This window comes from Heliangelus exortis, chromosome 21, assembly GCF_036169615.1.
Source record: "Heliangelus exortis chromosome 21, bHelExo1.hap1, whole genome shotgun sequence".
NCBI classification, from domain to species: domain Eukaryota; kingdom Metazoa; phylum Chordata; class Aves; order Apodiformes; family Trochilidae; genus Heliangelus; species Heliangelus exortis.
In genome coordinates, this window is record NC_092442.1 from 84318 (window position 1) to 100892 (window position 16575).

General features: G+C 45.6%; 1 protein-coding gene across 1 annotated transcript in view; it reads left to right on the forward strand.

Moving 5' to 3' along the window:
• The window catches only part of GALNT17 (polypeptide N-acetylgalactosaminyltransferase 17), a 219154-nt gene that overhangs the window by 81802 nt on the left and 120777 nt on the right, over window positions 1-16575 (forward strand). Inside the window, exons 4-5 of the mRNA XM_071765003.1 lie at window positions 9172-9346; window positions 12476-12673. Coding sequence (XP_071621104.1) covers window positions 9172-9346; window positions 12476-12673 — 373 coding nt within the window. The remainder of the gene's footprint in view (window positions 1-9171; window positions 9347-12475; window positions 12674-16575) is intronic.

Below are 16575 nucleotides of genomic sequence, written 5' to 3' on the forward strand. Positions count from 1 at the left end.
GTCTAAAGGAAACCAGTCAGCCATCTTACTTTTCTCTTCACAAGAGCATACAGAAGTTCTGGTTTCAGGTGTATCCTTGTTTCTAATGACAACACTTTGGTTGTTACAGAGATACTCCTTTAAAAATTCGTTATGAAGCTGAGGGATGAGACCCTGGAGCCTAGAGAACTATTCTGCTTTGGCCCCTTGCAGTGGTGTTAAATGAGTTTATTTTCTCTGTGTGTGTCTCAGTTTCCCTATCTGTAAAGTGACATCCCAGGCTTTATAACTGTCTGGGACCCTGTAGAGGCCCTTCTTGCTCTTCTACTACATTTTTTATACGAGATGGATAAGTAAAGAGGAAGAAGAGGAAACAACCAACCAACCTGCTCAAGTCATTTGGTTAAGCCAGCTCTCAGTCATTGCTGCAGCATCTTCCCTTGTGGGATATCCCCCCTGTTGTGTGATAGCACAAGCTGCAGAAGGTACTTTCATGTGGAAGCATTTTCAGACTCTGAATCCTCCAAGGCATGTTTTCCCAAGATACAGTTTGATAATGTTGTCAGGGTATTTAAATTCTTTGTGAAGAGCAGCAAATAGTTATGTTATTTTGATTTCTGCCATTTTATTTGTACTGCATGCTTTTAATTTTATTTTAAAAAATAGCAGACGTGTGCTGTGGATGCTGTGATCAAAAGGGAACAACATGGAGGGTGTGGGAGGGGGACAGCTCATTTCCAGAGGGAGCCTGAGAGGTTGCTTGTCTGTCTGCTGTGGGATGAGATGGCAGCAAGCTACTCAAGCCTGTAAAAATAGATGCTCAAATACCACAGTAATGAGCACCATAGAAAGCTGATGAATTATAATTACCAGAAAAAGAAAGAGGAGGGCAGCTTCTCAGCTGATGGAAATCACAGCAGTGCTGGTGCAAAAGCTAGGATGATGTGCACCACTGGAGCCATGGGATTTCAGAGCTGGAAGGGTTTTGGAGCTGGCTAGGGTGCAGGTGATCTGTCACTGCAGTATTTAGCACTCCCCCTGTACTTAGAGGGTTCAAAATGAGATGCTGCTTCTCTGGATTCTACTGTATCAGTGAGCACTCTTTAAAAGAGGACCCAGTGGTAATAATTATTGAGCTTCTCTACCCACTGCCACACACAAAGAAAAATGTTTCTAAAACCACGTTCCACCCAGCATTCAGTATGCAGCACCGAGACTATGTTGAGTCAAGTACTCTGGAGATGCTACTGAAAGGCACAGGACAATGAAATGGATCCTTTTAAAAAGCATAATTTCCCCCCTTCATGGCTGAGCCTGCAGCTGGCAGCCAGGATGCAGAAGGGGGTCTCTTCATCTGCTGCTGAGATTGCAAGGCTGTCTTCCCTGGCTGTTTGCTGTAAGGGCTGGGCCAGTGCTGGGGGGGTCTGGTGGTGTGGCAGGATGGTGGCAGGGTGTCAAAATGGTAGCAAGGCAGGTGACCAAGCTTGTAGTGTGCTAAAGGACTTCTTGCCCGTTTTTGCAGGCTGACCAAGCTGTCTGGGCTGTGTTAGAGCACCCTGTGGCTCCTATCCAGGGAGAGAGGTGCAGGTAGATGACCCAAATTGAGGGACAAATTCATACATCATGTGCAGGAGGTGGGTGAATCCCAACTTCCTCTCACACATGGGCTACATGTACTTGGGATCCCACCAAGAGGATGCACTGGTTGCATTAGAACTGTGAGCAGCCAAGGACCCTACTGATGGGTTATACCACTCCTGAACACCTCCTGTCCTCAAAAACCTTGCAGAAGAAGTGTATGAGGAGCCTGGGTGTCGGGGCAAGGCGATGCTGTTAACTGGCAAGGTTTGTTTGCAGTGTCACCACTATGCTGCTGAGCCTTTGTAAGCATCATGACAAATGAGATTTTTAAGGGAGGGATTTGGAAGAAGATAATGAGGTAACTTGGCAGATGTTTATGGAGAGCTCCTCCCAAGTTTGTAATAATCTACTTTTCTTGTATAAAAGAGATAATGCATACCAGAAAACGTCCTTGGGACCCATGCATTCAGTTGGTGTAATATCAAGGAGCTTCCATGACAGCAAAGAATTATTAATGGCAATGACATTGTCATGTAGTTCCTCCTAATGGTAGGATATAATTGTGAGCAGCAATAGCAACATCATATAGACAATGCATTGGATATTACAAAGTTATTGCAATATATGGATGTGGCTTCTACAGGAGAAGAGTTACAGGGAAATAGTTTGTCATTTGCTTTAAGATTTAGAGATGGATCCCGGAGGATTGAGCACTGGTGTCGAGCAGGGGATGAGGTTGTGCAGGTATAACTTTGGCTGTGATTGAAGAAGAGGAGATTGGATCAGTCTCTTTGTGAGCAGCCTTGTCTGTTTGAGGGACCATTTCTGTGTGCAGCATGTTTCTGTAGCCTGGGCAAAGCCTTTGGGGGCTCAGTTTTATAAACTTGAAAGCAAGCTGACCTTCAGAGGGAAGTGGCTCTGACCCAGTAGCTGAGTCACAGCCTTGTGGTCTACCAGAAGCAGCTTCAGGGAAAGGCTGATGATAGTCTGGGGCTGGGGGCTGTGAGCTTGTGGGGTTGCTGGGTAAGTTTTGTCAGAGAGCAATTTAAACAGATGTGAAGAGGAAATACAGCTTGTCTGGGTAATGGAAGAAACCGACTGTTCCCAAAAGAGATAATAAAAGGCCCCTGGGATTGCCCAGTCAACTTCAAGTTGTAAAATTAGTCCCAGGGGTGGAGGTAAGAACTGCAGACTGGGGCAGACTGGAACAAACTGCTTCTGAAGACTCAATAGACACTTCCTGCTCTCAGCTTTCCTCTAACATAGTGTGTACAACAGCACCATGCAACCCAGAGGCATGCAATGAGAAATTAGAAGTTAATAAACACAGTCATTCTGACTTTATATCTGAGCTGTAAATAGATGAAAGATACCAATGCATTATACTGGAGGAAAAAAACTCCCTTGAAGGAAAAAGCTTGGGGAGTTGTAGTTTGAACCCCTTTCTCCCTTGAGCTGCACGTTATACTTCATAAGGACTTTATTTTGTAGGCTGCTTTTGTTTGTGCTTGTTGCATGGGTGTAATTACAAAGCCAGTGTGCAGGCTGTGTTTCTGAGTGATAACACATTTCCTAGGTTGTTGGAGGGGTACAGCCAGGTGCCCCTGAGATGTCATGTTATCTCACAGCTGCACACTTTGTCTGAGTCTGCTGCTTAATCATCACCTGCTTTTTCTTTTTGCTGTCTGTCTTTTTAGTGTTTTTAATCTGGGATAATATCTCTTTGAAAAGCAAACCTCTTGGTATAAAAGAAAACCTTTGGATAAAAGACTGCTTAGAGGAGCTGGCTACACTCAGGGAAACATGCTACGGGTTGTAATTTACCTCTGTGTAATGTATTAGCTGGGACTTGATGTATGGCTGTCTTGTTTTGCAGCTCATTTCAACAGCAACAGCAGTGGTTTGTGTGCACTCCCCCGGGAGCTGGCTGGCTTGTCTTTCCTCTGCCTTTGCATTTAGAGGGAGGTTTTAAGGGAACTGCAAGAAGCTGAGTCATAGCTCAGCTTTTCCAAGGTGCTGGTACAGCCCAGGTGCCTCCTTGTTGCTCAGACTCAAGGTGGGTTGCTTCATTGCAGCTGACATGGTGATGTTCCAGTGATGGTCAAGGTCTGAGGCTTTCAGGCCCTTCCAAGGTGTGGAGTAGAGCAGCAAACCTTGGGTTCTCTCTCCTTGTCTTTTGAGAAACCAAATGAACCAGAGACTTGCAGCTAGATGTACTTAGTAGGACCAGCTTTGTATGGAACCCCTGATGAGAATTGCACCTTCACCCCTTTTCACAGTTTCCCCTTCAATATTTGCAAGCAAACATCAAAAGCTTCAGAGACTCACTCAGTTCTCAGCCTGACTGCAGAAATTCTTCTATCTGTTAAGTGTCCATTGAAGGAGTTCCCTTTGTGAGTTCTTGCTGCAGAATTTCAGCCCACAATGGCTTTAGTGTTTCAGGGAGGCAGGAGTGTGGGACAGGGGTGTCCCCTGGAACACTCCCAGCCCCAGATCCTGTCCTCCAGTTGGCAGTGGTTATGATAACAGCCATGGGCTCTGTAGACCTTCCTCACCCAGCTCAGCCTGGCAAACACAATGATGTTTTTTTTAGGGGTGTACAAGAGGTGTTATGCAGTATCTGGGTATTGTTGGATGCTGATTGTATGCTGTTGGTAGTTCCCTGAACACCTCTGGTGCTGTTGGCTTCTTTCTTTGTGTGGCACCAGGCAGCTCCCATCTGCAGGTCTGGGGATTTCAAGGGGAACAGGGCATGATTTGTGAGGTGGGGCACTGAGCAGTGGATGTTTCAGTGGTTGCTTCTGGGCTCGTGTCTGTGACATGATTACTTCTAGTGGCATCAGGTGGTTCAGTTTCTCTGGCAGGCCTGTTTCCCAGAAAGCTCATGTAGGTGACAAAATCCTTTGTAATAGATATATTTGCAGCTGGCAGATGGGTTTTTTTAATAGAGGACCAGGTCTATTGCAGTCTAGTTCCCTGGACTTGTCCTTCAGTGAAGATCAACATGGACAGATGGAGAACACAAGGTGGGCTGGAAATCAGACCTGGTGGCATTTTCAGCAAGGTTTCTCTCTGCACATCTTTCCTGGAAGTAACTTGTGCAATGGTAGAGGCCAGACACATAAATACCTCCATATGCAAATATTATTTGGATACTTAATGGACATGACTTGGGAATGATGTGGTGTGCTCTGAGGGATGGTCTGGTAGGCTTCCTCAAAGGATGCATTCATGGGAGGGGGGGGGGGGCGTTCCAGTGCTATAGGGCATGGCAGAGAAAGAAGCCTGTAGATTCAGTTGCAATGCTTAGTTTGGGTAAAATCACCGGTGGTGTGGCTCACCTCCATCAGTAGTGCTTTGGTTAAGAAGGATAAAGGTGAGCTGGGGAGCCACTGTTCTGCTCCCAGCTTGGCTCCTGACTTTCTTTGTCATTACTTTGCACGCAGGGTTTCAGCTGATGAACGTGGGGCTGATTATCAGTATCTAGGGGATGTTCTCATTTTCAGGAAAGAGCTGGAGGGCCGAAGGCACCACTGTGACCTTTCGCAAGGCAGAGGGGAGGAGAATAGCAGCAAGTTACTTGACCTGGAAGATGCTTTTCCCCTGCTGTAGTTTGCATGAAGATCTGAAAATAGCAGCTCCAACAGCCAGGTTGCTGGACGGTGTGAAAGCTGCCTCCCTTAGGCAACAGCTGCCTCCCTGTTAGTGCAAGTCATTTAATTCCTGGCGTACTGCTCGGTACCTCCCAACCTTCCTATTTCAGCTCTGGGATGTGCTGCAAAGATACAGCAGTTGGGGATGAAACATTTCTTAAGCTAAGATGACAGATGAAAAGCTTTGCTGCTACTGACCTTAATGCAGCAGCTCTCTGTGTCCTCAGCCCAAAACCTCACCATCTGAAAGCACACGTCAGAGATGCTGCCAGTGGTGTTCCTGCTACAGTAATGGCATTCAAGGAAGCAACTGCTGAGGGAAGGAAAACACAGGGTAAAATTAGGAATGACTTCAGATGATTTGGATTAAGAACTCTGGAAGTACAGCTGTGCTGGTGCTGGCCTTTCCACTGGTGCTTTTCAGCACGGTCACATCTGTCCTGCTCATTGCCCAGGGGAGACCTGCACCAAGGCTGGCTTGATACTTGAACAGGAATTCTGCAGGAGGGAGATATTTAATGAATTGCAACAAGGACAAGTGTAAAGTCTTGCATCTGGGAAAGAACAACGCCAGGTAGCAGTATAGGTTGGAGAACAGCATAGGGGAAAGGGACCTGGGGGTGCTGGTAAATGGAAGGATGCCCATGAGCCAACAATGTGTCCTGGTGGCCAAGGAAGCCAGTGGCATCCTGGGGTGCTTTAGAAGCGGGGTGGTCAGTAGGTTGAGAGAGGTTCTCCTCCCCCTCTACTTTGCCCTGGTGAGGCCACATCTGGAATATTGTGTCCAGTTCCGGGCCCCTCAATTCAAGGACAGAAAACTGCTGGAGAAAGTCCAGAGCAGAGCGACCAAGATGCTGAAGGGAGTGGAACATCTCCTGGTGAGGAGAGGCTGAGGGAGCTGGGGCTCTGCAGCTTGGAGGAGACTGAGGGATGACCTCAATGTTTATAAATCTGTAAGGGGTGAGTGCCAGGAGGATGGAGCAAAGCTTTTCTCAGGGGTGACCAACAACAGGACAAGGGGCAGTGGTTATAAACTGGAGCATAGGCAATTCTGTATAAATATTAGGAATAATTTTTTCACTGTGAGGGTGACAGAGCCCTGGCCCAGGCTGCCCAGGGAGGTTGTGGAGCCTCCTGCCCTGGAGACATTAAAAACCTACCTGAATGCATTCCTGTGTGTCCTGCTGGAGGTGATCCTGCTCTGGCAGGGGGAGGTTGGGCTCAATCTTTTGAGATCCCTTCCAACCCCTCACTTTCTGTGATTCTATGCTCCCCCCTGGAGTGTCCACACCAGGCTGGATGGGGCTTGGAACAACCTGGTCTAGTGGGAGACGCCCACTGCCCATGGCAGAGGGATGGGACTGGATGAGCTTTAAGATCCATCCAACCCAAACCATTTTCTTGATTATCTGGTTCCCAGAGACTGACATTTGACTTCTGTTACTGGAATTTCCACACTTTCACTTCTGGATGTACTGAGAAGTGAAATAGAAAGCCCACCCCATCCCTGTCTGTGCTGGCTGGATGCCCAGTTGAGTGCCAAGTGTGCATCTTGCAATACCAAAACAGGGCTCGGCAGTTGCCCTGCTCTGGGCCCTCCTCCCACAGAGCTGCAAACCAGATTGGGAGGGCAAGAGACTGGCAAAGGCCAGCACAGATGTGCAGCTGTCCTCTCTGTTAGTGCTTGCACAGGCACTTGGGTAAGAAAAGGGATTTCTCACTCAAAAGGCATCAGTTGGGAGGGAAGGCAGGTAGCAAAGCTCCAAAATCTGTGTAAGGTTGTACAGGGAGACCTTAGTGGAGTCTGGAAGCACATTTCCCATGTCTGATTAGTGCTTTTGTCTCTGCCAAGTGTCTCTCCAGTTGGGTAGCAGCCCAGCAGGGATGCTTGTAGCATGTGCTGTAGCCAGGAGAGGGGCACTTGGAATGGGCTGGTGTGTGGAGTGTGATGATGCCAGTCACAGGCATCTGCTCCACGTGCTCTCCATGCTCACCTCCTGCTGGTTTCCATGTTCACATGGGTGCTGTATTGCCCTTTGGGCTCTCTGCAGATCACTTCAGTTTTTGGCATCCAGCATCCTTTCAAAAAGAAGGAGGATGTGGCTGTGGCTCCCCAGGGACTTTCTGATGAGCCACATGTTCCACAGTGTGGTGGGCATAGGAACTGCTGAAGCTTCACCCTTCACTGCCTTTGAGACAGTGGTGTTACAACCCTTCTGGTCACTACAGCTGGGCTCTCCTTTGAGTGGCACAGACATTACCCATAAGGATTTTTCCTGTTTTCCTTCAACTGAGATTAAAACAATAAATTAAAAGTTGTTTTAATTGTTCAGCCTGACCTGTAGTGTCATGGTCACTAATGACTTCCTGATAAAAAACCCCATGAGATGCTGGTGCCATGCTTGTGGGTTTTCATTTGTCAGAAAAATCTGTCTCTGTCTCCTTAAAACCATTTGGAAGAGTTGTTTTCTCCATAAAATATTGTTTTTTCTGTGAGTGGCTCAGCATGAAATGGAATTTGCTGAGTTATGTATGTATGTGATGCAGATGCTTTGAATTGAGGAAGGGGCTCATTTACTTTATTCTTTTTATTCCTTCTTCAGCATAAGAGAGAAATGAGACTTTTGGGAAATGAATTTGGGAGGTGAGCCATCCCAAAAAGGCAGGCTGAAGAAAGCACATTTTATGTGTTTGGAAGAAGGCATGGAAGGGAAGGGAACAGATAATCCTGTTTTCTTGGATTTTTTTTTTTCAGGCTGAGCCCAGCAGATGAGACTTGCTGTATACTCTTTTGCTTCCCATTGCTGTGGTTCCATCATCCACAAATGCTCACATGCCTCAAGTATTTTTACCCTGTGGATTATGTTAATGCTGACCTTTTTTTCTTCCTCACGTTTTGGTTTTTTTTTTTTTTTTTCTGGTATGATGGGCAGTAGACCACGGTTTGGACTGATGGACCATATCTTAATTTTCTGCTGTCCTGGAGCCTCACAGGGATAAACGGCATTCTCAGGAACTGCTTTCATGGTGGTCTGAGTCTGTGCTGGTATACAATGGGATTGCTGAGCTTTTCCTGCACTCTTCTCATCAGTAGATCTTGTGTTCAGTTAACTGGTACCGGGAAATGAAAGGAGCAAGATTTCTGCCAGGGCACAAGCACTTTGGCACATTGTTAAAAACCCCATATTAGTACTTACCCCTTCCACACTCTAAGCCCTGTGTGGTTTTTATACTTGTTGCTTGTAGCTATTAAAAAGTTTGATGCTGGTAGTGGCTGCAGGCTGACAGATCCATTCTGATCTCTGCTGTAGCACACATACATGTTTTGACAACATAATTAAATGAGCTGCAGCCTCCAGTGAACACAAGTTACGTGGTATGAGCATCTTCTGAATGAAGCCAAAACTCTCATCCTCTTGTAAAAGCAGGGGGAATTTCAACTTTTCTAGTGGCAAAGCTTGGAAAACAAAACAGCAAATGCCAAGGCTGTAGTAATGAGGCTGAATAAAAAGGATATGTAGTTTAAGTTGCCTCATATGGATTTTGCTGTATTTTGAGTGATCCATTCAGCTGAATTCTCCATCAGAAATTCAGAGCACTACTGACTGGTATGCACAGGTCACTGCTTTCTGTTCTTGTCTTTCAGTAGGGTGATACCCAGGTATTGCATGGCAGTCTAGCTGGGATCTTGGTGCTTTTTGCCTCTATGGGTTCCTTAGTTGTCCTATAGTAGCATCTTTGTCAACCTTCAATTCCTTTGTAAGGGTTGTGGTCAGTCCACTCTCAGGTGGTCTGCTAAAAATCCGCACTGAGTGACTCCAAATCATTCTATTCCTCCTGATGCTATCTATAGGTGTTTGGTTCCAGTAAGTTATATTTGTATTGACAATAAAGTGAGTTTATTTTAGGTGAAAACTGTTCCATCCTTTCAATGGCTTCTCTGGCACTTCTTCTCTAGAGGAGCTGAAGGCACCACTAGAGGAATATGTCAACAAGCGGTACCCGGGGCTGGTGAAGGTTGTGCGCAATCAGAAGAGGGAAGGACTCATCCGAGCTCGGATTGAAGGCTGGAAAGCTGCCACTGGCCAGATCACTGGATTTTTTGATGCCCATGTGGAATTCACTGCTGGCTGGTAGGTGCTCAGCCTCAAGGTCTTGGTGAGAGTGTCTGTGTGTGTGATGCAGTAAAGGGTCAGCCCATCCCTTTGTAAGGATGTGTTTGCAAACAAGTCCGCTGGCTTATGAATCCTGTCTGCCTTCTGTACTGGGTGGCCACTGCTGAGATCTGATGGGAAGACAGAAAGAAAACTGTCCCTTGCCTGTGTTTTCTGAAATAATTTCCTATTCCCTCCTTTGTATGTGCACAATGCCCCCCCCACCCCCTATTTTTACTTTTCAGGTTGATTTCCCACTCAAGAAGTGATTTCTCTAAGTTGAAAGGCCAGGCAGCAAGGATTGAAAGAGAAAGTGTTTCCTGCTTCCTTGCTCTTTGCAGCTGTGTCCCACTGGGGAAGGCTCAGGTGCTTTGAACCAATTTGTTTCTTCTGCAGCTGAGAATAAGTGCAGAGGTGCAGAAGCAGCAAAAGAATTGTTTCACAAGGATTTTTTTCAGACAAATTCACAACATTTGAGTTCAGGTGGCTTAAGAGTGAGTTTAGATCATAAGATGAGCCTGAGAGTTATTTTTAATGTTTTTTTTCTCTAGTCAAATGTAAAAAGTAAAGAGGCCACATTTGGAAGAGTGGATGCAAAGAAGCTAACTTGTGAAAAATTTGTATGGAGAGTAACATCTGCAAGAAAAGATGCTTTAGCAGCTGGAAGCAGAGTTCAGCATGGTGATTGATTTACCATATTTGTAGTGACAATGCAGCTGAAGGGTGTCTTTGAGATGTTTCTTATATTGATATCTCTGTTCCCAGCTAAATATTCCCCTTCTCAGGTCATTGCATCCTCACACCTGATTTTATTGAGATACAGAGGAAGCCCCCATTTACTGAGCTCTTGAAACAGCTTTTCTAGGGGTGGAGAGTGAGCTCTTCTGCAGCTTGAGCTTGACTTGCTCTGGTGTTACATCCCTGCTTCTGTGTCTGGGGGCACCAGGAGTGCAGATTGCTCCTGGGATTGGCAGCCTGGGCCCAGGACAGTCTGTGGCTCCTGACCTGAGCACACCCCCTGATCAGACACATTTGGGTGAGTTTTGTAGCTATAGAGTCCTTGAACTGTGTCCCAAGGTAAAAAAGACCCTTCAGTTAGTCTTGTTTTCAGGATTTTTTCCTGTTCTGCCCAGGGATGTGTTTGGTTTTATTTTTTGATTTGGAAGAAGTCTGGACTAGTTAAAGTGTTGTTTAAACAAAGCACACCCTTTGTGGCCTTGCATTACAGAAGGATGTTTTTGACCAGGCTTCCCATCCTGAAGATGATGATGGCTTCATGCTTGATGTCCACCTGTGCATGACAGCACAGGAATCTGTGCATTTCCCTGCAAATGCACATCACTGCTTCACCCAGGGTAACCATCCAAGTGGAACACAAGTACCTGAGAGCAGCTGTGTTGCAGCAAACCAAGGGCCTGTCTAGCTCCTTCTTGTGTCACTAACCATAGTCAGAAGCTCAGGAAAGCATGTAGAGGCAGGGCTAACCCCTGTGATATTTCTTCAGAGTATGCTACCAAAGCCCAGCAGTTTGCAGATGGGAAGCAGACACAGTGCTGATGTGTTTCACACCCCTCACTTCTTGTCTCTTTTTTCCAGTTGTTTATTGACCCCGTGTAAACTTTAGGCATCCATCTTGGGCAAAGGTGCTCCATATCTTAGGTACCTGTTGTGGAATGAGCTAACTCCTCCTTGTCCATCTTGAGCCTATTCCCTTTGAGCTGATGTTCTTGAATGGGAAGAATCTCCAGGTGGTCATTGAGGACTTTATTTAAGTCACTCCTGGCTCTACACTCAGTCCATGCTGCAAAACTGTCCCCTGCATTGTCTGATTTATTTGCTACCTTAGTAAAGATGTCAGGAAAACTCAGCTTAAAAACATGGACAAAGCTGAAAACTAAAAAGTTTAGAATATGGAATTGTTATTTTATAAAAAAGGGTTTGTTTTGGTTTTTAAACCAGCACACCAGAGAAAACACGGTGTATCAGCTCTGCAGGAAAAAGATAAGTTTCAGAGGCTTCAATTTATTTCCACAGTTTAATGCCTTGGTTATGAAAATAGTCCTGTCTTTGTGCTGAAAACTTCAGCTGGTCCATGGATTTTTGTGTAAGTGAGTTGTGTAGGAGAGCATGAAAACTCCCCAGACCTCCTGAGCTGCACACGCAGCACTCAGCCTCTGTGCTCCACTGGCTGCTCCCTGCAGGGCACGTGTCCAGGTGGGAAATCCCATCAAGTGGGAATGGTGAAGCTTCTTGCAACACCTCCCCTGTGGCTGACAGAGCTTGGCAAACCTTTCAGAAATCACTGAGCCCCAGGGTGGTTTGGGTTGGAAAGGACCTTTGAAGATCATCTAGTTCCAAGCCCCTGCACGGGCAGGGACCCCAGCCCAGGGTGCTCCAAGCCCCTTCCAGCCTGGGCTGAGACACTGCCAGGGATGGGGCAGCCACAGCTTCTCTGGGCAGCCTGGGCCAGTCTGTTACCAGCATCACAGGAAAGAATTCTTTCTAAATATTTAACCTAAATCTCCCCTCTCCAAGTTTTAACCCATTTCCCTTGTCCTCTTCCTACCCTCCCGTGTCCCAGCTTTCTTGTAGCCCCTTCAGATATTGGAAGGTTGCTCTGAGCTCACCTGGGAGCCTCCTCTTCTCCAGGCTGAACAACCCCAATCCCTCAGCCTGGCTTCCCAGAGAGGTGCCCAGCCCTCTGAGCATTTCACTGGCTCTGCTCTGGACACCTTCCAGGAGCTCTGGGTCCTTTTATGTTGGGGTGTCCAGAACAGGACACAGCACTCTGACCTGACAGCACAAACACTTTGCCTCTTGGTGGGATTGCTGGGTGCTGGTGTGCTGCAATCTGGGGTCACTCCCTTACCCTGCCAGGAGCCTTGTGACACTTCCCCAGCTCCTTAGGCTGGGTTTTGCTGTGATGCCACTTGTGAGTGGGAGCATGGAGTCCACATGATTCCCTTTTGTTTACTGAATGGTGACAAGGTTGCCTGTTTTCTTACCGCCATTAAAGTGCACAAGCTGTACAAAAGCAGCAGTGTCCCTCTGCAAATTATGGAATAAATTAACAGTTAATTCCTGCTCTTTTCTTCTTTTACCACTCAGGGCTGAGCCGGTGCTTTCCCGAATTCAGGAGAACAGGAGAAGGGTCATTCTTCCCTCCATAGACAACATCAAGCAGGACAACTTTGAGGTGCAGCGTTATGAAAACTCTGCCCATGGGTACAGCTGGGAGCTGTGGTGCATGTACATCAGCCCCCCCAAGGACTGGTGGGATGCTGGAGACCCCTCACTGCCCATCAGGTACAGCACAGAGCCTGGGGGGTGCATCAGTGCCATGCATTGGGAGGGGTTGGATGGAGGGCCAGAACATGAACCAGCTGAGAGATGCTGCTATACAAGTCACAAAGGGTTTTGGTAGGGTGGAAGGGGTGTCATTTGGTGACAACACGCCAAAGCACTTGGGAAATACAGGAACTGTGTAAATTTGTACAGCCTTAGCTTTAACTGCACATGACAAAGTCATTTTACTTTAATTACAGCACTGAGCTTTTGCAAATCATAAGGAATGAGGTGATTATTCCTGGGCAATGGACTGAGCTTGACTTCATGACATGCAGCATTGGTTTTTTTCTCGAATAAAAAGGCTCAGGGTAAACTTTATAAACATGCACCTTAGGTTGTTGTAGTGCTTCAGCTGACAGGGTTGGCACCTCTGAAATGTTGCCCCAGCCCCTCCAGGCTTCTGGTGTGGGACAAACTTGATGAGACAAAACAAAAAAAAGAGGGGAGGGATTAGCTCAGAGTGGGTGGGAGACTGGGACTGCTCTGGGGGCAGTAGTACCTAATGCAAGGAGGGTGCTGAGTTCCCCACAGTGCATGGGACTCAGGGCTTGAAGGGATGGAAGGGCAGTGCCTCCAAGAAAGGGCTTCTGAAAGAAACCCAGTAGGCTCCCAGTGCTATTAAATAAACTAAAATAACAGTGTTAACATGCACTGGGGAAAGGACTATGAAAGAGATAAATGGGTAGTGTCCACAACAAAATGCTGAAAAATACTGTCTGCATTATGTTGTGCAACCAAATACAGACCAAAAAAAAATGACTACAGTTTTGGGGTTTTTTGGTTTTCTTTTTTAGTCATAGAATGCTATGAAAACCATTCACTTTATGGCAGTATTTGCATGAAAAGGACATTAGTGCACTGCTCCATGTCATTAGGCATGGGATTAGAGGAAATTCTGAAATTACAGTATACAGGGGTACATTAGTTGTTTACAGACTTCTTAGGAGAAAAGAGTGGGAGCAAAGTGGGGCAGTTTATTCCTCCTCTTGGTGCATGGGGATAATGTCAGCCCCACAAGAGCCTCCACATGCTGGTGATCCATGGTGCCTCAGCACCTACCAAGTACTCAGCGGTGGAGGCAGGGGACAGACAGCTGTGTGAGTATGTTTGGAGGCAATTTTCTCTCATGGATAATTCACAAGATATAATTATCCAGGCAGAGAGAGCTGATGGCATGAAACCCATCTAAAATATGGCCCAGTCTCAAACTGGCTGCAGGCTCCTGCTTTATACTGTAATTTCCCTACAGTAAATAGTCTCTCTTAATGTCTAGGAGAGATGCCAGTGTAATACCTGAATTCTGTAATAGATCATCATCTTCTTTTTTTCCCCCACCATTAACATTTAAAATCCTGAAACATGAAGGCACCCTCAGTCTTAGCACTCAGTTGTGCATACATTTCACAGCTAGATTTTCCTTGCCAGGCTCACAGACTTCCTCTGACTGCCTCTGCCCAGAAGATAAAACTGTGATTACAGCACAATGTATCATGTCTAAATTAGTGCTCACAGAAGAGGCAGACATTAAGTGACATTTGAAATGGTCATCATATAGATTCTGATCTTCATCAGCATGAGCTCCAGCAGAGACATTTTGATTTCCTAGTTCAGATGGTGCTTATGTTTGTGTATAAATGGGTACCTGCCTGCATACATATTTGGACATGCTTTGCTCTATGAGATATAACCTGGACTTATCCAGTCCTTTCTTATTAATGATACACAGTGATCAGAGTTTATTGAGAATCCACAAAACCCATGTGTCAAAAAAATGGAAGAAAGCCAACGCTTCCCACGTCCCAAGGGAAATCCCTAAAAGGTCTTTGGAAATGCTGTGGAGCTTCAGATCCATGACCTGATCTGGATATGGGGTACCCTAGGGTGGGATCCACCTTCTCGTGATCTCCAGGAATGATTCATTTCCCACCTGGCAGAATGTGAGGTTTTTTTGGGGCTTCTTGGGTTCTGGAGCCTGTCCACTGCTGCAGCTCTGGTGGCTGCAAACATCAAAGCCAGCAGTTTCTTCTGCCTGACTTATTTAAATCATGCTGCATCAGATTTTGTCAAAAAGCAGCTTTGGATAAATTGCTGATATCTGGAAGATTTGGGGCTAGACATGCTGATTGTGCTTCAACTGCAGGACTCATGTTTTATAATTACGTATGTGAGATATTGATGACTCCAGGGGTCTGATTCAGGAAAACAATTAAATTCACTCTTGCATCTGTGTCTCTTCAAGAAGCCAAGCAAGCAGATAGTGCATATTAAACAGCCTTGAGGACAAAGGACCTGAGCATGGAAATCAAGAGTTGTTGCAGTTTTCTGCTAGTAGTGGCTCCCCTAACCCATCAGAGGGAACACAAACTTGAATTTTTGCTGCTTGCTTGGCAAGTCCATTGACAGTACTGTGACCCCACTGCTCCAAAAGAGTAGATTATTCAGAATATAATGCATTTGCTGACTTTCTCTTTGTATTTTCCTCACTTGACTGGGCAGATCCATTTAGTCGAAGAGGCAAAAGCGCTCCTGAATATCTCCATGAGTTAGCAATGCCCTGTTGTGTGCTGGGGCTGAAGGAGAAGCCCTTGGTGAGTCCAGAGCTGACAAAGAAGCTTCTTCCCAAGCCTGCTATACACAGGGTGCAGCTGGGAACCAGCTAGCAGGTTAAACTGCACTGGGATGGGGCTTTGCTGCACCTGTTTGATATGGTATTTAATCTTTCCTGGTGATGGAAAGCAAAAGCTCATTTGATAAGTATTAGGAACAATGCAAGGAGGAAATAAATTTTGAGAGTTAAGGACTGTAGAAAAATAGAAAGGCTGCTAGGTCTGGGATTTTTAAAATATGAAAATTTTTATTAACCCACCCAATTACCTGTCAGCTCTGCACTCTCAAATGCTGATGCATTTGGTCTTGCAATGTACTTCTGAAAGAATAAACTGTCATACTGGTTCTGTAAATGATGCAGAGGTTGAAGGAGACAAAAGCAGGGGGATTTTAGGTTATTGAGTATGACATGAGTGGAGAGAGGGTGTCTGTTCTACTGTTCAGTAAAATACTTGGGGTGTTTTGTATAAACTGTTCTCTCAGTTGTAGACTGCAGATGGTGTTGAGGTTTCCCACTTGAGTTGTTGCACATTCCATTTCCTGCAAGACTGTAGGGATTTGTGATGCTATGAATTATTAGTTTATATATTTACACATATCCACCTCTATATATGAATACATATTTCTATTTTTATATATGCCTTCACATATATCTAGATATTAATACATATTTTCACATATATATATATGAATATCTACACACACCTATATATTTAATTCCAGAAACCACTAGCGATTGTTTTTCCTTAGTACTTCCAGCAGCCATCATCCCATGGCGACTTTCAAAAGCACATAAACTTGGTGTTTTCTTTATTTTAATCAAATAAATGGTGTGTTCTTTCCTCTTAATCTTAACCACCAAGACTTAATCAATGCAACTGTTGCAGCATAAAACTTCTGTCCACACAGGATATGCACAAACCTTGAAATAGCTGTGGGAGTAAAACAATTCTCAGAAATGACCTCTACAAAGTTGTTGCAAGTGGATCCTCATGTCTAGGACAAATTGTTTCTGTGGCACATCCACACCTTTGCAGGGATGAGCATGTTATGGCAGCCCATCAGAACCTCAGCAAATAGCTATAGACAGCCTTGCTTAAGCTATTAGAAATATTTTCACCGTTGGAGTATTCAGTGTGGTTATTTATCAGAAGGCATCCAGTAACTTGGAGATGTTGCAGAGTGTTAACAGTGTTAAACAGTGTTAAACTGTTAAACAGTGCTGACATATGAGGAAAGGATAGGATTTTCAG